Source organism: Lycorma delicatula, chromosome 5 (assembly GCF_047948215.1).
Source record: "Lycorma delicatula isolate Av1 chromosome 5, ASM4794821v1, whole genome shotgun sequence".
Lineage (NCBI taxonomy): Eukaryota > Metazoa > Arthropoda > Insecta > Hemiptera > Fulgoridae > Lycorma > Lycorma delicatula.
In genome coordinates, this window is record NC_134459.1 from 1,651,799 (window position 1) to 1,679,584 (window position 27,786).

The 27,786-nt window shown below is 34.3% G+C and overlaps 1 protein-coding gene across 2 annotated transcripts; it reads right to left on the minus strand.

Moving 5' to 3' along the window:
- Positions 1-789: 789 nt before the first annotated feature.
- On the minus strand, positions 790-27,675 carry LOC142324636 (MAD2L1-binding protein). 2 transcript variants are annotated; one of them, XM_075365490.1, is made up of 4 exons: positions 27,503-27,675; positions 9,240-9,347; positions 7,249-7,418; positions 790-1,794 (listed from the first exon to the last, which is right to left on the minus strand). In XM_075365490.1, exons 1-4 carry the CDS (start codon positions 27,509-27,511, stop codon positions 1,332-1,334), a joined length of 750 nt encoding a protein of 249 aa, XP_075221605.1. In that variant the 5' UTR covers positions 27,512-27,675; the 3' UTR covers positions 790-1,331. The 2 variants fall into 2 exon arrangements, with proteins under 2 accessions (XP_075221605.1, XP_075221604.1); XM_075365489.1 differs by lacking the exon at positions 27,503-27,675 and adding an exon at positions 24,452-24,717.
- Between the last annotated feature and the right edge of the window lie 111 nt (positions 27,676-27,786).

Below are 27,786 nucleotides of genomic sequence, written 5' to 3' on the forward strand. Positions count from 1 at the left end.
TCCTCCATGAGTCTCTCCACTAAAAGCAGTCGTTGATTAATTTACAGATTTAATTTAATTTCTAAGCATAGATTATTTTAATTTACTTATTTAATTAAAAAAATTATAATAATAATAAAATAATAAGCGATAAATAATAATTATTTATCGCTTAACAAATACTGTCAATATAGATAAATAACCTGAAATAACCCAATATTTATCGTGTCAATCACATAACCAATATATCATATTACCTGAGAAATCGAATACAACTGCATTAACCGAACCACTATATGTATATCAAAGAAATTAATTAAATTTGTCTGATATTCAATAATTAACAATTATCGGCAGCTTATGCTCTCATGATCAAGTAGATTAAATTTGGCACAACCTGTCCACCACTTAGCGGAGAGACAATATACTATGTAAAAAGTTGTTGCCTGAACACAACATATCCATCACCTAGTCAAGAGTCAACATACGACATATGGAGACAGTGAAGCATTACCTTTTTAACATGTTTTTTCGAGATGAAATATATATATATATAAATCTTCTCAGTTATGCCAAGAAACATGGGTAAAAATTTGGTTGTGATTGATCGCGTAGCTTTTTTTCTTTATCCCAAACAAAAAACCCCTTCCTTTTTATATAATAGTATATATATGTATTATTATGTAAACTGTATCTGTGTGTGTGTGTGTGTGTGTGTGTGTGTATATATAGCATAAGAGGGAATTAAAAAGTGGCATTTTAAAGTAGAAATTTTCTTTTATAATTATGTGCTAAGAAATCAGACAAAAATATTTTTTTAAATTCAAATATATTATAATTTTTCACAATACATTTACACAAAAAAGCATAATATACTTTTCACAAAATGTTATTAATTAAAAATAATGTTTATTCTACACAATTTTTTTTTTCATTTAAACAACAGGTAATCCTATGAAAAATATCTAAGCAAAAGTTAGCTAGTACTGGCATTCAGGAGAAAAAGCTTTAGGATTTATTACTATAGCAGTTATCAAAATTTCTTAAAATTTCTTTTCTTTTACAGCAAAAAAAAAACTATATTGCTTTAGTAGTAACAAAATCAAACACTTCTGTCAACAGTTTTTACTTCTTATACTTCAAAAAATATTTTTTTAAAGATTTATCCTTTACTGTATATTACCTAAGGAATTATAACAAAACTAAACCTGAATGCCTCTTCTACAATTAATTGTATGACATGTTACCATGTTACTTAATAAAAGAATAATAAGTAATTTTTTCTTTTCCTTTTCTTTCTTAATAAATAAAATCATATTCTTATGATGATAAATTATTTTTAAGTACTAATGTTATAAAGGTGTTGTATGTTTAAGCCATAAATTAACAACTGACACGCCATCAATTTTACAATCTTTAAAACCTTTAATCGAGTTTGTAAACTGAAAAAAGCAGTAATCTACATCATTTTTTTCACAAGCATTATTCTCTGCAGAATTTGATGGCACAACCATTTTATTTATTTCACAAGGCTTTGAATAGATTACATTGTTAGATACATTGAAATGTCTAGAAGGTGTGTCACAAAAAATAGCTACATTATCACTATCACATCCACAATGTTTTGGTAATTTTTCATGTTTTAATATAAATTTAATATGAGAAATTCTAACAGGTATTCTGTAGCTGTCTTTTTGATGAAACTTATCGCTAATTATATCTGAACCCTCTTTTACTTTTAAAAGTATAAATGTATTTGTCGGGCTAAGTTTTTTGCTGAACAGTTTATTTAATTCTTCTGATGATATTAAAGCCCTGTAAAGAAAATATAACAATTAGATATAAGCAAACAAAAATAGCACAAAAATCATTTTAACTCTAGCTAATAGTTTCATAATAACAACCAAATTAATTGACATCTTTTACAATTTATCTCAACCCAACCCCGTAGGCGGAAGACACCCACCTTGTGATGTTACCGATCGCCACACCACCCCCTCTGTTCCAAGCCCTGAAGGGCTGGCTTTACCAGAGGTTGTCTTTAGACCCTCTAACTACATCTCACAGTCATCAGCCAGGCCTCGATCAGGATGCCACCAATGTAAATGCCTCAGCAGACATTTGCATCAGTAAATACATATCAAATACATATCACCTTCATGTAGGCCTCAAACATACATTTTCACATCCAACCTAACATGATTCCCTTAAACTAACTAACCGAAACTGCGAAAGCACAAACCCCACGCCTAATACAGATTTGACAACACCATTTGTGACTGAATGTCTCAGAAAACGAATGAGTTTAAAGTTAAACCAATGCTAAACTCATACCAGTCAAAATTATGTTTTACGTGGCATAGAAATTCAGACCTACACCCAAATAAGTCGATCAGTTTAGGTCACCTAACAAGGGGAACGCAACCTCATTCCAGTCCATGCAGGAACCGGGGGCAAACCCTGCACCCCCACTCAGTCCATCATGGTGTCTCGCACGGCATTACCAAGTTACGATCAGGATCGCCACCAAAGGAGGGAAGCCACAACCCCGGTCGCACATGCTACCATACCCCGGCAGCGCAGCCACCGCCACCAGCGGGAACCCCAAATCGAATCACAAATAATACCAATATAACTGTGGCACGATGTCTACCTCCAACCAATCCAATGCCCAAGCCAGAACCCTAGCCACCCGGATCCTACCATGACCAAGTACCTTGATCAAACTCCCTCTGCAGACCTACACATCGTAAGGGCGCAAAGAAAACCAGCCACTACAGACCATTCCTCACAGATCATCCAGTTGGTACAGAGATCCAGAAAGGAATGTATTCTCACAATTTCCCTCAGCAGAATGTACCAAAAGAAGTACAAATTGAAATTAAATATTTAATATCGAAATACTTTTTGAAAAGTATTTTCATAATTATATTAGCTATCTTGATCAACAACATTGTATGAAATTTTTATCTATTGATAGATAGGCACTCAGAAATAAAGTATACTTTTTCAGGCTATACATATATCATTATTATTCACAAATATAAAATGATAGGATAAAGTGTAGCACACCAGCGTAGCAAGAAAAATTGGAAAAAAATATTTAAAATGAAACCAAAATAGGAAATAAAAAGATTATGAATAAATATTACTCGACAACTTGAAGAATTATTATTTAGATGTGCTGACTGACAATTACAGTCAACACCCTTATGCACTGCTAATACAATATTTTGATGAGGTAAACATTAAATATCAAGCAAAAGAATAAAAACAATTTTGCAGTTTAATCAGCGAAGAGAATCAACCAGGAACAAATGATTCAACTGATCTATAGATTCAATACACAAGATATAGGTCTGTAAATGAAATGCAGCTCAGATTTAATAATATGAAAGAAGAACCACAGTCAGGAAAAAATTGCAAGTGAGCTCTAAACAAAGTAGATTTTCATAAATTGATTTTTGGAAATGTGGGTTCTGGTTGGCAGGGACAATCTAATGGATAAAATATGATATAGTGCTAATGGGAACAAGTTTTTCCTGAGGAAAAGAACAATGCCCAGAGTTGGTTAGAACGGGATGTATAACAGTATATATTACATTTACAGGCAATCAGATATCAACATGTATGTAGGTAGGTTGTATAATTGCCTTTCAGGTGGAGAGGGGATAACCCTCCGGGTTGGTCTAGTGGTTAACACGTCTTCCCAAATCTGCTGATTTGGAAGTCGAGAGTTACAGCGTTCAAGTCCTAGTAAAGCCAATAATTTTTACACGGATTTGAATACTAGATTGTGGATACCGGTGTTCTTTGGTGGTTGGGTTTCAATTAACCACACATCTCAGGAACGGTCGAACTGAGAATGTACAAGACTACACTTCATTTATACTCGTACATATCATCCTCATTCATCCTCTGAAGAATTATCTAAAAAGGTAGTTACCGGAGGCTAAACAGGAAAAAGAAAGAAAGAAAGGTGGAAAGGGGATACATGTTTAATTCTTAGAAAATATATTTATAGAGCAGTTTGATAAATATTATTAATCATGTTCATTCTATTTCACGTTTTTCTAAGACTGCATGCTGATTTACGAGGGTAAATCAAATATAAATGGTATTTAATTTTTTTTTTAATTTAATTATTGAAAAATAAAAGGCAAATATAATTTATTTTTCTACATAGCTTCCTGTTTTAGAAATATATTTTTCCCAGCAAGATGGAAGGTTTTTTATCATAGCATCTAGGATGAAGGTGGTTGCGTCAGGAGCCAATTATACATGAATCCCTCCATGCCCTCGTCATCTTCAAATTGTTGTCCTCCTAGTGCGTCTTTAAGTGGCCCAAACAAATGAAAATCCTCCTCTTGAATCGGTTGGTCTCATCTTTTGCGATGATATGCAGCCTTCACCTCATTCAACAGCTCGCAGTAGTAAGCAGCATTGATTGTGCGTTGCTCATGCAAAAAACAATGAGTAAAATCCATCGTCGGTCAAAAAAAACGGTTGAAAGAACCTTGCCGGCTGACAGTGAAGTCTTGGCTTCCACTGGGCTGCCTCCTCTTTCCTCAACTACTCCATCAAATATAAATGGTATTTAATTTTTTTTTTAATTTAATTATTGAAAAATAAAAGGCAAATATAATTTATTTTTCTACATAGCTTCCTGTTTTAGAAATATATTTTTCCCAGCAAGATGGAAGGTTTTTTATCATAGCATCTAGGAGTGTAGTGGTGGACTTACATTTCATCACAGGTGACGATCCAATTCAAAAATGCATCACCTTCTTGGTTGCTGTAAACCTCCGACAGACCACGAAATTTCTCTCAACTTCTGATCTGCGGTGAAAAGGTGATGGACCCGTCTGGCACACACTTTATGGATCTGTAGGTTGTTTGTGATGACTGCTTAACAGCTCCCATAACCTTACTTTGACCTGCTCTGCAATTTCGGATACTCTCACCCATCGATCGTCTTCAAGAATGTCTCAAACCGTGCGAATATTTTCGTCTGTAGTGCTGGTCCAAGGATGGCAATCGTGTTCCTGATTTTCCACTCATTCTTGTTCTTCCTTGAACTCTTTATGCCGGGCAAACACATGAGTCCTTGACACTCTTTGGTCCCCAAACTGTGCAGTCAATTTCCAGAAAATTTCCGTCGCTTGAACTCCTTCTCGAGCAAGAAATTTTATAATTATGCGTTGCACAGTGCAGAGGTGCACCTGCTACTCAGACATTGTGAGCGTTACTGACAAATTGGTTGGGAGTGTGGAATGGCTGGCTCTTCCCACTCCTAATGAACCCACCATAGACACTCGGGAACAAAAATCCCGTTTATATTTGATTTACCCTTGTACTTCCCAACATATTTCCAATTCATTTGGCCATCATTTATGTTGTTGTGTGTGGGTTTCACATTTGTTTCTTGTAACTGTTGAGTTCAAGACAAAATTAGCAAATATGCTTATTTTACTTTTCTTTTTTTTTCCCCCTGTTTAACCTCCGGTAACTACCGTTTAGATAATTCTTCAGAGGATGAATGAGGATGATATGTATGAGTGTAAATGAAGTGTAGTCTTTGTACATTCTCAGTTCGACCACTCCTGAGATGTGTGGTTAATTGAAACCCAATCACCAAAGAACACCGGTATCCACAATCTAGTATTCAAATCCATGTAAATATAACTGGCTTTACTAGGACTTGAACGCTGGAACTCTCGTCTTTCAAATCATTTGAAAGATTTGGGAAGACGCGTTCACCACTAGACCAACCCGGTGGGTTATGCTTATTTTACTGGTTGTATGATGGGTACCTTATTCATAATTAAATATTTTCTATACATACCATACATGCTACTAACTTTTATACAATTTTAGTCACTTGTTGTCTTTCTGTAAGAAAATAATATTCAGAATTTGTCAATGACTGCTTTAAACTTTCCAGCATTCACTAAAGTCATTAAAAAGGGTTCCTGTTTTCTTCATAAGAAGAAAGCAGGCCTGTAACTTTACTCATTAACTTTAATAAGTTCCTTAATCTAGTTATGCTAAAATAGGACACCCAATTTTTTTTCAGATATTGTATGAGTTATTTTCAGAGGCAAATTCTAGCTTTCATTATAACTGGATTGCATAAAATACAGGAAATACAAAATCCAATCTTAATCTAGCTCCACTCCTTTTAGGTTGGTTTAAAGGAAAAATCAAAAATGTTTTCTACAATGATAAATCACCATCTGCAATGAAATTCAAGCTTCCATTAAAGCAGTTGCAGAAGGTAGATGAACAGTAGGAAATACAACTTTAATTCCTTTTAACCCTCATATGGTTGGTTTTAAGGGAAATTCCTTAACGAATAAATGAAAATGTGATTATTATTAAACTAAATTTTACTTAGAAATTTCAGTATTCTGAAATTGAATACTAAATGGAGATGAGACTGCTAGCTTTAAAAAATCCTTAAGATGCCTGTCTTTAGCATACCTTAACATGTTTGGAGCAAGCAGAAAAATAATCCCTTTGTTATATATCCAAGAGAAAGTAGCTACCATGTTTCAATTGCACCTCTCTTTTTGTCGCAAAATCTCTTTTTAATTTAAATTTAAAAGAGTTAAATTAAAAAAGAGATCAACCCCTTTTAGGATTGTTAATGAAGGAAATTTTTGTATTCTTTTCTTAAAAAGACTAACTCTGAAGTAAGAAGAATTAATGAGTCTGTTAGGATTTCCCATTTCTTATCCCAACTAAAGAGCATTTTCATTATTTTACCCACACTTCTCTTTCCTCATAACATGATAGGATGATGTAAAACTACAATACTTGCATAATTGTTTTTTTTTATAAAATTTTCTAATGTCCAAACAGTGTCTTTCACCTAGACTAATATCTAAAATCATTCATATATTTTAAAATCTTTAAAGATTTTAGACTTTTTGTTTCACGTCCAAGAATACATAGCAAGAAATTAGTCGACTAACTCTTGAGTTACAGATATATTCAATTTCAAGTAGATTCTCAATTCAATTTTAAAAACTGGTATAGCCGATTCCTGGTGACAAAGTAGTCAAATGGATTTAAATTATGTTTATTTACCGTCTCCAGACTGACCTAACCAAAACTGTACTAGATTAATTTGACATGACTCAAGGTTAAAGTACTCATCTATTCCTGCTACAATGTTAACCTGGTTTACAATTAGCAATTTATTATTTAATCGCGATAATTCAAACCAGCCATTACAACAAAATCGTAAATTAAAAAATTACTTACTGAAAAAGACATGGAAGATGTTTTCTTGTCGGATGGTTTTCCTCTTTATGTTGAACTTCAAATAATGGAATCTGTATTCTAAAGATATTTTGTGCATGTGAAGGAGTTGCTCCAAACATCAGTACAATTTCATCAACATTCGATGATTCTTTCAATTCTAATTCAATATTCTATAGTAACAAATAAAAATATCATTGAATGCTGTTAACTGGATAAAGTTAAAAATGAATAAAAATGTTTAAATATAGATATGAAAATTGATTAAACAATACAAGGTAATTTATTAATTTTTTACTTGGGGATAAATGCTGGGATATTTAGTTAAAATTCAAAAATTGTGTTTGAATTATGTGTCAAAATTGTAACAGTCAATTGAGTTATGAGCTTTTTTTAGTTGTCTTAATTAGTTAATGGTATTTTTTTAGTTTTCCTATTTCACTATAAAACATTAAAAAATATAGAAGGTCTCAAACTTTCATATAAAACTAATTTAGAAAATTTGTCTTAAGTCAGACATTACGTTTTAGATGCAATTAATAGGATTCTATTCTAGGGAATAAAAATCACAACTAGTAAAGATTGAAATGTAACAGATTTTGAAGTACAACATACAGTACCAATACTTGAACGCAAAATTATAATTATTCACACAAGATTTAATAGCGTTTTAATTCATTCTACTTGTATTATTAAATACTATCATAAACATGAAAAAAACAAGCAGCTTCTTTTCCAACAATGAAATATTATTCTAAGTGAAACATCTAGCATTAATTGTAATAAATTGCATTAAACCACTACAATAATATTAATGAAGAAAAAACTAGCTTTAAAAAAAATTGAAAACTTTCAATCGTTATTAAAATAGATAATATATATAAGTAATAATTTTTACCTTAAGTAAATAATTTTGTTTGCTAAATATGAGTTGGAGTATTTCACAGTTGTAGACTTGTGTAGCATTAACTATCAAACTGATAACTGTTATACTATAACAGTCTGTGCCATAGCCTACATAGCAGCAGCATAGTGTCAAAATTATTCCTGCTTTTCACATTAACACTATTAATAATGTGCCACTATCTCAGCCAGGAAAATAACATTACGGTTCAGTTTTATAAGAAAGTATATGCAGTACTAATTTAAAATAAATAAACTTAATCTTGATATTTGGTTTTTGTAAGACGATAAAGTATCCGGATAAAAGACATTACTCTTCTCCTCTAGTCTTACAATACTTTTCATCCTTTTTTCCTTAGATTGTTAACATGAATTTTATAAGAACTGCATGAAACCAATATCTGAATATGTACATATTCAAATATTTATATAATGTATATGTTGAGCTTATGTTTATGAGCTCATTTTACCTCGGAATACAAAACTTGAGTGTAGGGCTTGTAGTCTGAATGTAGATAAACATGTAAAACAGCTGTGAAACTTACTGCGTAAATGTATAAGCTCTACCAATTTTCATGTGTAATCTATCGTAATTTTGTTGGTGAACTCTGTCAAAAGTAATTGATTACATGGACTTCCATGGTAAATACTTCATTGAAGCACGTTACATGTGTATGGCTGTCACATTCTGACATCGCTTCAAAAGTTAAATGTAATTTACATTTCTACAAATTTATCTAATCATATTCCTAGAAGTAAAAAGCAGGTCTGTTGTGTATGAGTAATAAATGGATGCTGTTGTAACATGAAATCAACAGTATGCTATATAGTTTGTTAAAATGTAATAATAATATTTTTATCGGTCAAGGATAAAAATGTAATCCCAACAAAAAAAGATTTTTTTAAAGTACAAAATTTTCTGTAGCAAAAAAAATAAGTGCAAATCTGGCAAAACAATGAACGGTTAATCTCCACGTGCACCAAGCAACTCTTGACAAATTTTGGTAACACTTCGGGAATTAGTTAATTAGTAATATGTAATTAATAGCAATATTTAATGTAGTTATATTAATATATCATAATTTATTAACCTTAAAAGCACAATCTAAATTTTCATAAACTTCTGCTGCTTTTGTATAGTAGCGTTCTGCTGCTATCCTTGAATGCAGTGAAATGTGTTCTTCATTTTCATTAGGTGGCTACAACAAAAAATATTATTTATTTTAAAAATACAACCACAGAATTGATCTTTTCTTTAACTTAGTCCTAATGAGCTTGGTACATCAATTTTAAATTTGGATAATAAATTGTCCAAACGATCACTCTATAAAATTATTAAAAATGAACTCAGTTTTTCTTCATTATTAACATTTATGAGATTTAATTTTTAATGCTATTAAGAGGGATAATGCACAGTCCCTCGTAACTCACAAATACGGCAAAAAAGTTTGCTATATTTGCTATATAAACTTATGTTTATTTTTCCATGTAGTCACCATTTATAGCTACACGTTTCCCCCAGTGAACCAGTTTTCTCAATCCATCAATGAAGAATACTGACAGTTTCTCCTTAAGCTGTGAATTCAATGTGTCCTTTTAATTCATCACCTGTGATTAAATAAACACTCTAATTGCAAAACGAAGAGAAAATTATACAGCATCAAATCTGATGAGAATGGAGAGTGTGGAACGGTTCAAATTTCAATTTCACAAAAGCCTCAGCAGCTGCAAATGCTCCATGGATTGTTAAACTACAACACACATCTCCTAAGATGTTTTAACCACCTCTATATGTGATGTAAGTAATTTTTAATTAATTGATCCACTTCCTTTTGGTGCTTCTCATCGGTTGCACCAAATCTGACGTATGGAGGGTGTGGAATAGATTCAAATTTCAGATTCAGAAGTCTCAGATGTTGCATGTGAAATATTATCGTATTACAGCAGCAATGATGTTTGCGAGCATTAACATGTTGCATAAATATCAGTTCCATGAATTTTCAAACTTAATACATCTCCCCTAAGGTGTTTTAACATCCTCTATGTACGATACAGAATTAACAATCGACCCGGCTTCCAGGTATTTTTTTTTTTATTGCAGTAAACCAGAGTTAGTATTTCATGCTCTGCCATTTTTCTTCTGGTTGTAATGGTGCACTCAAATTTTGTTTCCAGTCACTATTATGAAAAGAAGCTTGAAAAAGGTTGGTAGGCTAGAAAATTTAAAAAGGGAAATGGGTAGGACAAATGTGGATATAGTAGGAATTAGTGAGGTTCGGTGGGAAGAGGAAGGCGACTTTTGGTCAGGTGATTTTAGAGTAATTAACTCAGCATCAAATAATGGGCAGGCAGGAGTAGGTTTCGTAGATGAACAAGAAGATAGGGAGGAGAGTGGAGTATTTCAAAACGCATAGCGATAGAATCATTGTAATAAGGATAAAATCAAAACCTAAACCGACAACGATTGTTAACGTCTATATGCCTACAAGCGCCCATGATGATGATGAGGTAGAGTGAGTATACGAAGAGATTGATGAAGCAATTAAACACGTAAAAGGAGATGAAAATTTAATAATAGTTGGAGATTGGAATGCAAGCATTGGAAAAGGCAAGGAAGGAAATATAGTGGGTGAATACGGGCTGGGCAAAAGGAATGAAAGAGGGGACCGACTTATAGAATTTTGCACGAAGTATAATTTAGTAATTGCCAACACCCAATTTAAAAATCATAATAGAAGAATATACACTTGGAAAAAGCCAGGCGATACTGGAAGGTATCAGATAGATTATATCATGGTTAAGCAAAGATTTAGAAATCAACTCGCTGACTGCAAAACTTACCCTGGAGCAGACATTGATAGCGACCATAATTTGGTGATAATGAAATGTAGATTGGGGTTTAAAAACCTGAAGAAAAGGTGTCAGATGAATCGGTGGAATTTAGAGAAGCTTGAGGAAGAGGAGGTAAAGAAGATTTTTGAGGAGGACATCGCAAGAGGTCTGAATAAAAAAGATAAGGTAGAAAATGTAGAAGAAGAATGGGAGAATGTTAAAAAGGAAATTCTTAAATCAGCAGAAGCAAACTTAGGCGGAATAAAGAGAACCGGTAGAAAACCTTGGGTTTCAGACGATATATTGCAGCTGATGGATGAACGTAGAAAATATAAGAATGCTAGTGATGAAGAAAGTAAAAGGAACTATCGGAAATTAAGAAATGCTATAAACAGGAAGTGCAAACTGGCGAAAGAAGAGTGGATTAAAGAAAAGTGTTCAGAAGTGGAAAGAGAAATGAACATTGGTAAAATAGACGGAGCATACAGGAAAGTTAAGGAAAATTTTGGGGTACATAAATTAAAATCTAATAATGTGTTAAACAAAGATGGTACACCAATATATAATACGAAAGGTAAAGTCGATAGATGGGTGGAATATATTGAAGAGTTATACGGAGGAAATGAATTAGAAAATGGTGTTATAGAGGAAGAAGAGGAAGTTGAGGAGGATGAAATGGGAGCAACAATACTGAGATCTGAATTTAAGAGAGCATTAAACGATTTAAATGGCAGAAAGGCTCCTGGAATAGACGGAATACCTGTAGAATTACTGCGCAGTGCAGGTGAGGAAGCGATTGATAGATTATACAAACTGGTGTGTAATATTTATGAAAAAGGGGAATTTCCGTCAGACTTCAAAAAAAGTGTTATAGTAATGATACCAAAGAAAGCAGGGGCAGATAAATGTGAAGAATACAGAACAATTAGTTTAACTAGACACGCATCAAAAATCTTAACTAGAATTCTATACAGAAGAATTGCGAGGTGAGTGGAGGAAGTGTTAGGAGAAGACCGATTTGGTTTCAGGAACAGTATAGGGACAAGGGAAGCAATTTTAGGCCTCAGATTAATAGTAGAAGGAAGATTAAAGAAAAACAAACCAACATACTTGGCGTTTATAGACCTAGAAAAGGCTTTCGATAACGTAGACTGGAATAAAATGTTCAGCATTTTAAAAAAATTGGGGTTCAAATACAGAGATAGAAGAACAATTGCTAACATGTACAGGAACCAAACAGCAACAATAAAAATTGAAGAACATAAGAAAGAAGCTGTAATAAGAAAGGGAGTCCGACAAGGATGTTCCCTATCTCCGTTACTTTTTAATCTTTACATGGAACTAGCAGTTAATGATGTTAAAGAACAATTTAGATTCGGAGTAACAGTACAAGGTGAAAAGATAAAGATGCTACGATTTGCTGATGATATAGTAATTCTAGCCGAGAGTAAAAAGGATTTAGAAGAAACAATGAACGGCATAGATGAAGTCCTACGCAAGAACTATCGCATGAAAATAAACAAGAACAAAACAAAAGTAATGAAATATATTAGAAATAACAAAGATGGACCACTGAATATAAAAATAGGAGGAGAAAAGATTATGGAGGTAGAAGAATTTTGTTATTTGGGAAGTAAAATTACTAAAGATGGACGAAGCAGGAGCGATATAAAATGCCGAATAGCACAAGCTAAACGAGCCTTCAGTAAGAAATATAATTTAAAAATCAGACGGGTGGATAAAGTGACAAATGAAGATGTATTGCGGCAAATAGATGAAGAAAGAAGCATTTGGAAAAATATAGTTAAAAGAAGAGACAGACTTATAGGCCACATATTAAGGCATCCTGGAATAGTCGCTTTAATATTGGAAGGACAGGTAGAAGGGAAAAATTGTGTAGGCAGGCCACGTTTGGAGTATGTAAAACAAATTGTTGGGGATGTAGGATGTAGAGGGTATACTGAAATGAAACTACTAGCACTAGATAGGGAATCTTGGAGAGCTGCATCAAACCAGTCAAATGACTGAAAACAAAAAAAAAAAAAAATTATGAAAAGGAAGTCATCTTGCTTGTCACTGTAACATTTCAGAAGCTGTTCACAACACTCCTTAAGCTGATGATTGTTCTTTTGAGTTTTTGCCTGCCATGAAGAGATTTTACAATAGTCCAGTTCACGATACGTGTACCTGATATTGGAAGGACAGGTAGATGGAAAAAATTGTGTAGGCAGGACACGTTTGGAATATGTAAAACAAATTGTTAGGGATGTAGGATGTAGAGGGTATACTGAAATGAAACGACTAGCACTAGATAGGGATTCTTGGAGAGCTGCATCCAACCAGTCAAATGACTGAAGACAAAAAAAAAAAATGTCTATTTAGTAAAATTATCTTTTTCTATTTTTACATATTTTACACTATTATCAAATCTAGCACCAGTAAAAAATATATACTCCTAAATCTTAATTAATAACTTCTGTTTTTTGTTTGACGATTAACTTACCATAAAAGCTCACCTCTAGTATGAGAAAGTGCACACATTTCTAAATAAATTCAAATCAATTTATATTATATGTAATTTATGTTATGGGAATACACTTTTACCAAATATAATTTGAAAACACTCTTTTAATAGTAATAACCATTTCAATTTTTTTACGCTAATTTAAAATCAATTTAAATTTTGTACAAATAGTTTATATATAAAACATATTATAATTTCATATTGTTACAATGTCCACTAAAATTACAAACATTTACAAAAGATAAATTAATAACAAAACTTTTAATTTAATTTTCATTTATTGTCTATAATAAAATCTTAGTATTTTGTCAGACATTGTTAGGGTATTCGCAAAGAAAAAAAAGTTACCACATTATATTTACAGAATATCTTCAACAAGGTTAACAATATATAAAATACAATAATACCACAACACACACAATACAGAAATTAATCTTGCACACAGTCCAAATAATAAAGCCCACTGTGTTGGTCTAATGGTGAACACGTCTTCACAAATCAGCTGAACTGGAAGTCGAGATTTCCAGCGTTCAAGACCTAGTAAAGTCAGTTATTTTTACACGGATTTGAATACTAGATCGTGGGTACCGGTGTTCTTTGGTGGTTGGGTTTCAATTAACCGCACATCTCAGGAATGGTCGAACTGAGACTGTACAAGACTTCATTTACACTCATACAATCATCCTCTGAAATATTATCTGAAAGGTAATTACTGGAGGCTAAACACAGGATGAAGAAAAGAAAAAGGAAGAAAGTCCAAATGCTAAATAATAACAATAATCACTTTTTTATTTGACTGGCCTCTTTTGCCACACAATCAGCCCGCTCATTGCCTGACTACGGATCCAGCAGAAGCTCACAGTTGTGTTAGCCACATCATTTTAGAGATAACACACTGTAAATCACAGACAATAGGGTGTCTGGAGAACGTGTCACTAATCGCCTGCAAGGCACTCATGTTATCTGAACAGACAAGTACATATCGGAATATCGGGCTAAGTATATTTAAGGCCTTATAAATAGCATACATTTCTGCAATTAAAAAACTGGCGATGCTGTGGAGGACAAAGATGTATATTCCATTATCAACGACTAAGACACAACCAACAGAATTATATTGTATCTACAGCCGTTTGTATAAACTGTAGCATCCAGACCAGATAACCAGACCAAACCAGATAACTGGATTCATGTCCTTTTCTTAATATCTAGCAGTAGGTCTTGGCCATTTCTCATATCGATTAACAAGCTGGTTAGAAAGTACTAAATCAAAGGTAGAATGATTTGGTTGTGCTTTAACACGAGCTGCATAGGAGCATATCATTTGGTTTCATCTATTCCAAAGAGATGGTCACCACTGTCGACTAGAAGACTTACCATGGAGCTTGAGCAAAATGCACCTGTTGAGAGACGAATAAATGAATAATGGATGCATCGAGCATCTTTAAGAGCATTAGCCTGTGTGGATGAATAAGCAATCCATAGTCTAAGCAGGAATGGATCAGAGACTGGTAGAAGCGTAACATGAATTTTCGATCAGCAACCCCAACAAGTATTAGACAAAACTCTCAGCATGTTTCTAAACATTTTACCTTCAGCTCCTTTAACCCTTCACGGGTGAATACTCATATATGGGCTACCTGTACTTACGCTGGAGGGCGGAAACCACATATGAGTCTCTGAATGTGACCGGCTATTTGTCTTCATGTAGTTACATATAAATTCCAAGAGATGGCATGAGATGTTCTTTCAATCATTTTGAGGTGGGAATTCCTGATACAATGTGATTGGGAACCATTTTACTTCCGTTATCAGATGAGTTCAATGATCGTGCGTAACAAGACACGTGCATTATTTTTTCGTGTTTTTCCCTCTTTTTAAAGTAATTTGTTATAAACTGTTCCTTCCAAACCTTCACGTTCAGCTTGTTTCATTTGAATTCAAACAAAATTTTTGAGACAAAAATTCAGAAGGAAATGAATAAAAATATTTATATTATAATAATAATAAAACCATATTATTCCCTCCCTAGGTCCACAACTTTTTTCAAAATTGCTATTACCATCAATGTTACTATTATTATTCAGTGTTTTTTTACATGAAAAGAACTCAATGTAAAATATAACCAAAATCATCAACTATAGTTTGCAAATTCTAGTGTGCTCAGTGAGACTTATGCCATTTTCACGTAAACTTTCTCGCGAGATAATTGAAAAGTGTTCCTTAACCAGATTAGTTGGAGAATTCAGCAAATACACAAGTATGTTGTTTTTAAGCATGAATGCATGTTTTAAGTTACTTTAAATATTTTTGCATTAACTTTTTTTTTTGAAAATGTCTTCCACCCAAGCCACAAAACATCACCGCCCACAAAGGGTTAAATGTTACCCACATTAGTCAATGGTTAAACCACATTCCTAAAAATCTAACCTGAGATCATGCTTCAACTTGTTCACCATGAAGAAACAGTTGAGGATCAACATGTTCCCTCAAGCATGAAAAGCAATGTATTTCATTTCTCCAAAGAAAACGTGAATCCAATCATTTTAACCATGATTCTAAACATGTTATTGTGTTTTGTAGCAACCTCTAAGCAATACCTAAAGTTCTAGATGCTATGTAAACTGAAAAATCATCTACAAATAAAGAACACATAATGGGTTTTCGCAAACAGTTTGTTGTAGTACTTTTGACTACGGCAAACAAAGTAACACTTACGACATGAGTTTACAAATTGTTCATCATATCAATTGGCACAGAGACAAGGATGCTGTTGTTTTCAAGTCCAAACAACTATGAAGATTGTCGTGATCCACACATTGCCTGTATTTTTCTCCAAACAACCGACAATGGATTTGTTTGAGAAATGGTATCGACATAGTTAAGCCTATGTCTAGATTTCTGTTTAGAACACTGAAACACTCGACTGCAGTAAACACTGAAACACTGTAACAGGCGCAGAGCAATTCAGTTGTAGGCATTATGACAAGGCCTAATTGAAAGCCCTGTGATGATGCCTTAATGCACACCTACAGTTTTCATACTACCAAGGAACCAGGTGTTTTTCCAGATACACACCTTGTTTTTCCAGATATTAAAGGGATGAATTCATTTTCCGCTATTGAGAATAAGGTGTGTAAATTTGGCAAGTTGGTGGATCGCACTACCATTCTTGTCATATTGGCCAAAGAAATCCTTACATCCAATCCAGTCCGTTTTCTGAACTACCAATCTGTGTGGCTCATAAGCAAACCACTACTACAGACTGAGATAACCAGTCTTTAATCGCTTCCAAACATACCAGGAAAGACATGGGAGCAAGATTGCTGAACACAACCATAGATTGATGCAAGAAAATGTATCTGATGATGACATAATTTATATGATCCATCGTTCAATAAATAGAAATCTATTTTCTGCCTCAGTTAATCAAGTATGGTGCCTCAGGAAAAACATGAATAGTGATGGGCACTGAGAACTCCAATTATTAGGCAGGGTAAAGGAATCTGGGAAAACAGATTGGACAGATCATCCTCATTGATATCGGAATTTTGAGAAAGGCATAAGTTGCAAATATTCATTTTGATTGGCGCCATATCTTCATCGAGACTGCAGGGATGTTTGTCGCTAGCGAAATATGGGAAAAACACCCACTCTTTCATGTCCTCTGCCCTCAGTTCTGTAGACACATCTTTTGCAGCTGTATCCACGAAAGGACAAATCATCCTATGGATGAAGGTGTCTCCTGCAGACACAGTATAAATAATTTTCTTCCTTTATTAGGATTCCAATATCCTCACAAGGATAGAGACTGCAAACATTCCATAGAGTATTGATTCCATAAAAATACTCTTTTTCTGTTTCATATAAAACTGCATGCAGACAGTGGGGAACAAAAAAGAATTTTTTTGTCTCAGGAAGGAAAATATGTGATTCTGATAGTATTTTTTCCTCTACCAGAGAAATAGCCGCTGGGGTTCCCCAAGGAGCAGTACTTTCCCCGTTCTTGTACACTTTGTACGTGAACGATATGCCGCTGTCGGAAGGGGTCAATACGGTCCTTTACGCAGACGACACGGCATATTTCTACGAATCCGCAAATGTGGATTACGCGGTCCGGAGGCTCCAAAGGCAGCTGGACTTAGTGGAACCGTGGCTCGGCATGTGGAGAATCAGGGTCAACGGTGAAAAATCGGTGGCCGTGATGTTCACATGCAAGACACGAAAACCGACCAGAGAGCTGGAAATCTCAGGGGAGAAAATCCCTTTTGAGAAAACAGTTAAGTACCTGGGGGTGGTGTTGGACAGGCGGCTTACCTTCGGCGAACATGTAAATTATGCGACCCGGAGGGCTAAGACCGCCAGAGCCTCGCTATACCCAGTGCTGAACAGTGCCAGCCCGTACCCACTGGCAACTAAGCTTCTCATTTTTCGGCTGTACGTACTGCCGATTCTAACATATGCTTACCCGGCATGGGGGGCAGTGTTGAGCTCCTCGCTTCAAAAGAAGATCGAGGCCGTCCAAAACATCGCGTTGCGGACGATCTTTGGAGCTCCGTGGTTCGTCAGGAACGCCACTCTCCGTTCTGATGAGAGATTTCAATCCGTGTCCGAGGTGGGGGTGGCGCAGGCGCGCAGACTGTTCGGGAGAGCGGCTGTGTCCGAACACAGTCATCTTCGGGACATCTGCCGAGAGGACCCAACCCCGACAGTTGTAAGGAAGCGGCCTCACGCCGTACTGGACGAACCACCGTGATGGTGCGGTGCGGTAGCCGAGAATCGACAAACCAGGCTTAGGGGCCTCCATATCGCATGAGCCATAAACGGAATAGCGCGTTAGAGGCGTTTCCGGGGTCGCGAGTGCTTAATTTCCGCGAGTATAGTCTGAAGACGTCAAATACGGTAAGTCGCGCATAAAAACAAAAACGCGGTCAAAATTTTTAAATTTTTTCCGCGTGTGTTTTGTTGTGTTTCTCTTGTTTCAGAAACGGGAGAAACGTGGATGTGGAACGACTCGTCGTGCCGTCTTGGAAAACGGCCTTTCCGTCCTCTCATCCTGCCAGTCCAAAGAAAAGTAAAAATTATTTTTTTTTTTTTTTTCGTGTGTGTGTTCTGCTTCTTTTGTTGCAGATACCAACAGCCACCACAAAAACAAATGGTTTCTTCACTGCGGCCACCCCAACCCCTTCTCAGACACACGTGTGTCTGAAGGTTAATAATTACGTGGAGTGAATAATTTCTAATTACTTCTTTTAAGAAAATCGCCGCCCCAAAATCGCGATCGCGAATAGGTATCACCATTGTAAGTTCCCTATTACCTTCCTTTCCTTTCAAGAAAGAAGAAAGAAGGAACGAGCCCAGCAGCCACTGACAGCACAGAAGAACGAAGAAACCTGCACTTTCCCCCGTTCAGCCCTTCGGGGCTTCGGGAATGCCAAGGATAATGGTATGTAACTTCGGTTACTACCAATTCTTGGAAAGTGCGGGCCAAAGAAGAACGAAGAGGTCTTCGGAAGAAGAAGAGGGAGAAGATGAAGAAGAAGGAAGACCAGCCACTCGTCTCAACATCACGGACTGGAGTCCGGAACAGAGCCCAGCAGAGATGCGTCCTGAAGGGCAGCCATACCAGAAGCGGATGAAGAGCTTCTACACAACCTCTCCTTTTCAATACTTACAAGAAAGATAAAATAACCCAGCAATTGCGACTCCTCCGGAAAAGGGGACGCATTGCTCTTTCCTTATAGCTAATGCCCCGTTGTGGCGTATTCCTGCTAGCCTATTAAGAGTTAGCACCGAAAGGACTTCAGTGGACGGTCTGAAGGGGAATTACGTCGGGAGGACAGGCTTTATAAGCCTAGCCTTCCGCGGTCGGCCCATGAAATGGGTTCGATAACGCTAGTTCAACAACGGATTGGAATGCAATAAAATCCGTCTTAAATTCACTAAAATAATAATACAAAACTTGAAAAATTAGATCCGAGATATAAAATAACCTTTTTAAAAAACCAAGCCCGATTAGAATCATCCAGCAGCAAGGGACTCTGTCCAGGTTCTGCGAAAAGTAGGGAGTAATAAACTCCCGCCAACTTTGCATTCCATTCCGAATTAGTTTATTCTTTGAGAAGCGCTCGAGGTGTAAACATCATCATCATGATTCCGGTTAGTGAAGAAGACGCGTACGTCTCGGTAACCAACGTCTGACGCCTATCTGTTTTAAGTTAAAACACAGTTTTGCATACATTGTCGATTTATTTGAACACGATTTCGACAAAAACGATGATAACTTAACCGTGAAGATAATTTTCAACGATGATTTCGCGTGTGGACAAAGTATTATTGCGAATTTGAATGCGGCGATAAAGCTTCAAAATAAATCAAATTCAAATTAAATCAAGTTCAAATTAAATCAATCGTCGAATATGAAGTTGTCCGCGTCGGTGTTAAAAGATCTCAATACGTCGCATCGCAAAAACAACGTACTCGCTGTAAACATTTTTCTCGCGTACGAAAAACGAAGAGTAGCCGCTAATGTGGCGGCCGCTGTAGCCGATTGGTTTAAGGCGTCAGTCAGTCGCTTCCCGCCATGACTCGGTATGATCCCTAGCCGACCTGGTTTTTTTTTCACTTTAAATATTATTTATTTAATTCAAACCGACCGGTAAACAACAGCTGTACCAACCTTTGAATTAATTATTATAAATAATATTCAAAGCGAACACATATTACCAAAGTTGGCAACCCTGCAGAATTTCAAACATCCCGCTCAGGGGAAAAGGGAAATTCCCACAGGGAAAAAGGGAAAACCAACATGGCGGACGCGACACTAGCGCTCCCCTCGGAAGCGGAGGGCAAAACTGACACCGTACCCCTATGTATACACTACTTACGGGCCAGCAGGAATACGCCTACCGGGGCCTAGTTATTTGGAGGGAGCAACGCGCCCCTTTCTTTCTTGGAGGGAGTCGCATATGCTGACCGAATTAAAATGCGGTCTCTTCGTGGAAAGGCGTGGGATGTTGTCTAGGTTTTTATAGTTTTAACAAAATTTAATTTTGGAAACTGTCACTTTCGCGGCCGGAATTTTCGCGCGATTTCCATTTATAGGTTACGCGATATAGAGGCTCCTAAGCCCGGTTTGTCATTTTTTGACTCCCGCACCACCTCTTCACGGTGGTTTGTCTAATACGGCATGAGGCCGTTTTCTTATACCCTGTGGAGTAGGGTCCTCTCGTCAGATGTCCCGGCGATGGCCGTGTTCGGACACGGCCGCTCTCCCGAATAGTTTGCGTGCCTGCACTACTACCACCTCGGATACGGTGTGTAGTCCCGCATCGTGGCGATACAAAATAAGAATGCTACAGCTCATAAAAAAAGTGATGAAAATGGCTGGTTTACCTATCGGCGAGTAAAAAAAAATAACCTATTACTCGAGAAAAAACTTTTTTAAACATATAAAAACTAATTTTTTGCACATTACAAGGTGAGCGAGTAGGTACCATATACCAAATCATCAAAATCAAAAATAGCGATGAGCTGATCATTTGTTGAACGGGATACCACACCGGTGAGTTACACCATATATCTTTTTCTAAGGAAATATTGAAATTAAGTCATTAAAAGGAGCAGGAACAATTATTATTGGAACTTCAACTATCAAATGAACTAGAAAATACTTGTAACTATCATAAAATTAAGTATAGATGTATATTTGGTGCCTCTAAGTATTCACAAAAAGCCTATAAGAAGGGGTTTAAGAGAAATATTTCTTAAACATTTACAAAAAAAGCAAAATGTACTACGGAAACTTACGCCACAGAATTCACAACTGTAACAGGTCGTAGTTTCAACATACGTGAAAACTGCGTACAAAAATTAGTCGACTTTTTATGACTATTTCTTAAGAACAGCTATGAAATGATAATATACAAAACACTGTAACTTTTCTTTTGTTAAGATTAAAAGCAAAAGTATAACAATATATAAATAAAAATAATGTATTTTTTTTTTACATTTTTAGTACAAGCAATGTAGTATCCCCATTTAATAGCGCTTCTTGTAATTTTAGCTATATTTAAAAATTTATAACTAAAAAACTAATAAAGTCTCGGTGATGAAATTTTAAACACTTATTACAACCCAATGTAAGAATGTTTCCTGAAAATTCTGAGATATTTCAGATTAAAAATACCCATTTTTATAAAAATAATATTTGAAGACCTATCAAAAAAAGGATGTAACTCTAGACCTGAAACTTTCTAGGGAAGTAGTATATTATGAGGCGAGTCTTAGTTCTATCTTTAAATTTTTTATTTTAAAAGTGAAGGTTTTCAATATCAAAGGATTAATATTTATCGATTTTTTTTTGTTTATTTACAGTTAAGTAATCCAAAATATACACTGTATAGAAAATATTGCATTTTTATGCTCTTTAAAGTGGTTTTTGTTTGAATTGAATATATTTAAAAAAACAAGAAGTTAGTGTTTAACATAAACCTCTCTAAAATGAAAAATAGGCTGATGCACCGATACAAAATGACCGCTCAAAAAAAAACTGAACATCTAAAAAAATTAACGAATACCTGTTTACAAATCTCTGAGTATAGTACAAACTTTAAAGCAACTCTTGCAAATTAAATCGGTTGAATTGATATGGATCTACATACTTGAATGTATCTGCTTATACAAATAAGGTCATGTTATTTTTATGTACTGTATTTAAACCCCTTATTTATAATATTTGTAGATTTTCTTTAGAATTTTGTTAAACTGTGAAAGTTGAAGGAGTAGCAATATATTGCTGTTTTGTTTTTCAGGTAATAATAACCGGTCTTATCATTCACCGGATGAGATTTTTGGGTATGACATTTTTTGGTACGAAAGCAGATACATTATCTCGGCTTGTTCATTACCTGAATTCCTATGTGGCCAGGAGCCAAGCAAAATCTGAAACGTGATTACTAAGAGGTGAAATAAGAATAAATTCTCTTAGAATAACTGAATAAGGTGGAAAATAGTAATAATAAAAGTAAAGAATTAAAAATGTTTAAGAAAGATGAATGAATAATTTGTCGACTTCTGTTAAGGTAATTTTTTCAGATTTAGAAAATCTTACCTGTATTGACTTTAAGGTACAAAAATTCAATTCATTTAGCCAACAATCCTGTAATACTGATGAAATTTCATGTACAGCTACTTTTCAATCCTTAGAGAACTACGGCATTCAGTTTTTAGCAAAATTAAATTCCTTAATACATCAGGATATATTTAACCTTCCATTATATCTACTGTCTATAGCAGAGAATATGATATTTCATGATATGAGAAAAATAAAATCTATACGCACAAATTTTTCTTACAATTATCAATTGTCTCCTATTTATTTCCACCTAGTTAACCATAACCTTAATGACTAACGCCCTACAATGTCAGAAGATGGATCAGAATGAAGCAGATGCTTTCAATTAAATCACCTTTTACAGGAGATTTGGAAATAAGATAAATAAACACGGTATCATAATAAAGGTGGTACTTTCTCTTGTCGTATCCGACTCGAGCATGAACGCTATCGATTCTAGTCAAAAGAAGGGACGGTTAATTCTAAATGATATCGGTCTGTAATAGCCATCATAAATAAAAAAAATTCCTGCTCGGTTCTGAGCAAGAAGACAGACTTTTCATTATTTTGTTCTTCCCTGCTCATACACATACCAGACATCATGACTCCTCAAAGAAGGTAATTCTACCTCTTTCTTTTTCCTGTTTAGCCTCTGGGAATTACCTTTCAGATAATACTTCAGAGGATGAATGAGGATAATATGTACGAGTGTAAACGAAGTATAATCTTGTACAGTCTCAGTTCAACCGTTCCTGAGGTGTGGTTAATTGAAACCCGACCACCAAAGAACAGCAGTATCCATGATCTAGTATTCAAATCCGTGTAAAAACAACTGACTTTACTAGGACTTGAATGCTGAAACTCTCGACTTCCAAATCAGCTGATTAGGGAAGACACGTTCATCACTAGACCAGGTAATGCTACCTAAATATGCCAAACTATAATGCTAACAACAGATAAAGAAACTAATAAGCAGATAAAGAAATGTCAACGTTCCAACTTGCAGCATCATAACGAAACATGCTTCTAACTTGCTCTGCTCAAATTTTTTCAATCCTAAATTGATCATAACTCAACAACAACTAAAACCATCTTCATCAAATTTTCAAATGCATAACTTCAGATATGCTACTACAGCATATCCAAATTCAATGAACTTGATCTAGTAGTTTTGTAGATTTAGAGCCACAAAATTTTACAAATGGGTCTATAAATATATAAGGAAACCACAATTTAAGTAAATGGTATTTTCGTACTCCTTATACCGCAAAAGGTAAAGAAAATTCATTTTCACCCCCAAACCCACCGTACGACCAAAAGTAATACTGTTCTTTCATTCGAAAAGTCGGTAAAAATAGCAACACCACACAAAAGAATAGTTTTGTTATATTCTCTGATAGTTTGTTCTACACCTAAGATGGTTTGCCTTACAGAGATAAAAAAACTAAGGGGTAAGGGCGGAATTAATTGTTATAATTTTAAAGCGAATTATTGGTTTTCTTCAACAGTAACAAAAAACTGGACTTGCCTGGGCCCTTGTATCATAGAATTGATAACAATCGAATGGACAACTATCCACTAAGCAGGTTGATTTAAACTTCACTAACAGATAATATAGGTTAAAAATCTTAGAAACCAGAATCAGAATAGTCCTTTGGTCCCCTCTACACATTTGTTCACATCTTACAAGCAACAAAGATAAAAATGATGGATTATAAAATCAGTGAAACTAAAATTAATTCCATCTAACAAAATCACACCTTACAGCATTAATCAGATACATTATTATATACAGAAAACAACAAAGATGTCTGAAAATATAAATTACTTACCTTTGACATCAATTCTTTTCTCTTAGTTATCAAATATTTTAAACGTTCATACGTATACGGTATTTGTTCTCTTTGGTAGATTAAATATTTAATTAGTTCACAAACCAACACTGCACAAGATGTACGAGTCAAAATATCAGATAAATTAATTTCTATATTAATAACGTCACCTATCATGGTAAAAAGTTTCACACTAACAACTCACAGAACATCCAAAACGATAAACTACCGAAGTTCAACGGTTAACACACAGCATACCAACTTACACCGTACGTTCATTAACTACAGCCATTAACGTAAGTTTTCACACTAAAAACGTCGTACAATATTTATTGATGGATATTCATTCTCTCTTGATTAAAATTTCTATTTCATTCATTATTTCACTTTATTTAATATATCCAACAAACGTTTTGGACCATTGAAATATTATTTTATACTGAATAAAATAAAATATTATATGTTAATTTTTTTTTAATTTACCGAGTTAGTTTATGAACTCAAATTATGATAACAGTTTTAACTCAACAACCGTCAAATATTTAGTTCATAAATATTTATAACTGACAAACCGTTATAAGACCTGACAGCTGTGTTTACAACTGTTAACATGCCAAAATCAAATAGCACGATATCGGTCGTGACAAATACTAAACAAATTCAACTTTTGAAATTTCGTTCTTTAAAAATTAATTTCAAAACTGTACTGAAAATGAATAAGATTTTTCATTTTCAAGTATGCTTTAACTATTGAATAAAAAAATATTTCTTTAATTTTCTAGCAATGGTATCATCTGAAGATTGCAAGTGAGTTCCTTTCTAATTTGAAAGGTTTTGACTCTGACAAGACTGTGTGTTTGCTTTACCAAGGACCATATTTTTTTCAAACTAATCAGTCATTCAGGACTAACAGGCAGTAAACCATGAATGTGACTGATTTGTGCTACTGCTCTGTGGGAGCTTTCCAGGTACAAGATAGTACTACCAGCTTGTATGAAATGTGAAATTGTGACATTAGTCAATAACAATATATCTCTCCACTTCTTAGTATAAGAAGGGCAATCTGCTCAAGAATTTCGTTGTTCAAAGCACCAGTCCTTACCAGTAAAGAGGAAAAGCTTCTTCAAAAAAAATACCAATGATCCTAGTTCGTCTGAGAAAATAATAAAGAAAATTGAACCACCTGAAAAAAGCCAAACTCATCACAGATGGGAGAAAAAAATCCATGAAATGAAAATTTTGTTTCATTAGGGATAGAAAGTGAGAGCACAAAAAAATTAACAGGGTAGACTGCAGTAAAGGGTAAAATAATTATAGTGTCATCAAGAGTAGTTGTTTAAATTGAAACAATTTCATGATAAGGAAAAACTCAGAACAAGGAAGCAAAACCAGCAAATCTGGGTTCTTTAGAGAATACAGATAGATTGTCATCTAATCAAGTAATTAGATGACAATCCAAGACAGTAGAACATTTATCCATTTGTATATGAATACATTCTAGGTTTCAGATAGTTTTTGCATTCTCTTAAGTTCTGAAAATCACAAGTTCTGACTTAGTAATTTCATATTTTTTAGCATAGTGAATTTTCTGAATTCACTAGTTTGTATACAGCCAAATGCTTACATCATCTCATACGCAAACAAAGAAACTACAGAATTAGCAGCGTACAAAAAACTTTTAGACTGAATGAGCATAGTGCTAAAAAAACCTGCCTCTAATCTAAAACTTAATTTGATTAAATTATTACTCATTACTTCATACATATTTTAGCTAAATTCTCAGTCAAAAAGGCACACACTTAAATGTGTGTGTTAAAATGTAGCCAGTACTATTTCCAGCTAAGATTTTTAAATATATGACTATAACTATTTTATTGTAAGCTTGAAATGAATTCTCTATATTTTATCTTTACATCTGTAAAACTATTTAGAATAGTTTTTATAAATTATCTGATTTTGTTTAATTACAATCTCTTTGCCAGAAATTTTACTTTTGTATTTTAAATAACTGGTCATGGACTGTCTTCTCTTTATAGCTAGTTGTAGTAAATTTAAGATATTTCCTTTACTCTAATTATACTTAGTGTTACTTAGTTTGGATGGCTAATACTATCGGTCAACCATTTATTGCCAGAGGTAGTTAACATCCATGATAACTTTTCATTTACCATGCCTAAAAATATTACACTTTAGTGTGTTTTTTGTATTTTTCTGATAAAGATGTTAAGAACATGTAAAACATAGCAAATTGTGTTTTCAATTTAAAGCATGAAGAAGTAATGTTAATTTTTTAAGCATCCAAACAAAACTTAATGAAAGACAATCATTGTTACAGATAAAATTTCCAAATATTATAGACAATATCCATTTAACATCATGAACTTCTCCAGAACTTCAAGAACAACGTCCAGCAGCAGGATTAGGACTTTATGAAACAAGTACAGAAAGGTTACAGCATAAAAAAACTGCATACAGTGTCAAAAATACTTATCAGAAGAGAAACTAATAAGTGATTCTTGCTGTACAAACATTCTTTGCACATCATAAGAATTAAGGCAACAGTTCTGGCATACATTATGACAGTTAAAACATGTATACATCACTACCATACCTCTGAAAAATAACAATCAGAATAATAGAATGGCACATATTCACCATAGTGAAATATATTTCAATATTAACACAAAAAATCAAGGTAGCTTCTATGACAAGAGGTTTTTATTACTCAATAATGCTTTTCATTGACTTTTGTCTACAAAAACTCACACTGAAGCTTACTGTGGTTTGTTATTCTATATAAATCATAATATTTATCAAATTTAAAATACTGGAAATGTGTCAATTTTAGTCTGGATTCTGTGAACAGGATGTTATATATATAGTCCATTCGGATGGACTATACTATGGCCAGAAATAAAGCGACCAATTAAATGATTATATTAAAGAAAACTAAAGACAAGAAGGCATTACAATTACCTTCCAAACATTTAATCTTATAATGAGCAATACATAGAGCCTCAGTTGGCCAGTGCATAAACTGATGTTACCAACCTTAAACATTTAGGAATGGTGTGCTCCATACCATAATGTGCTTCCACTTGATAATTAAATACCAGATAAATTATGTTTGTTAATTTTCTAGCTCTTAAAATTTAAAGCACCTTTTCCATTACTTTAGATTACTTTTCCATTATTTTGAGATTAGATATTATCAATCTTTAGACCTGTTTTCAGCAGCAATGTAAATACATAATAAGTAAACAAAAAAGACAAAGTAATGCCATACATATAAATATATATAAAATATAAAGCAGATAATTAATTTAGCATGCACT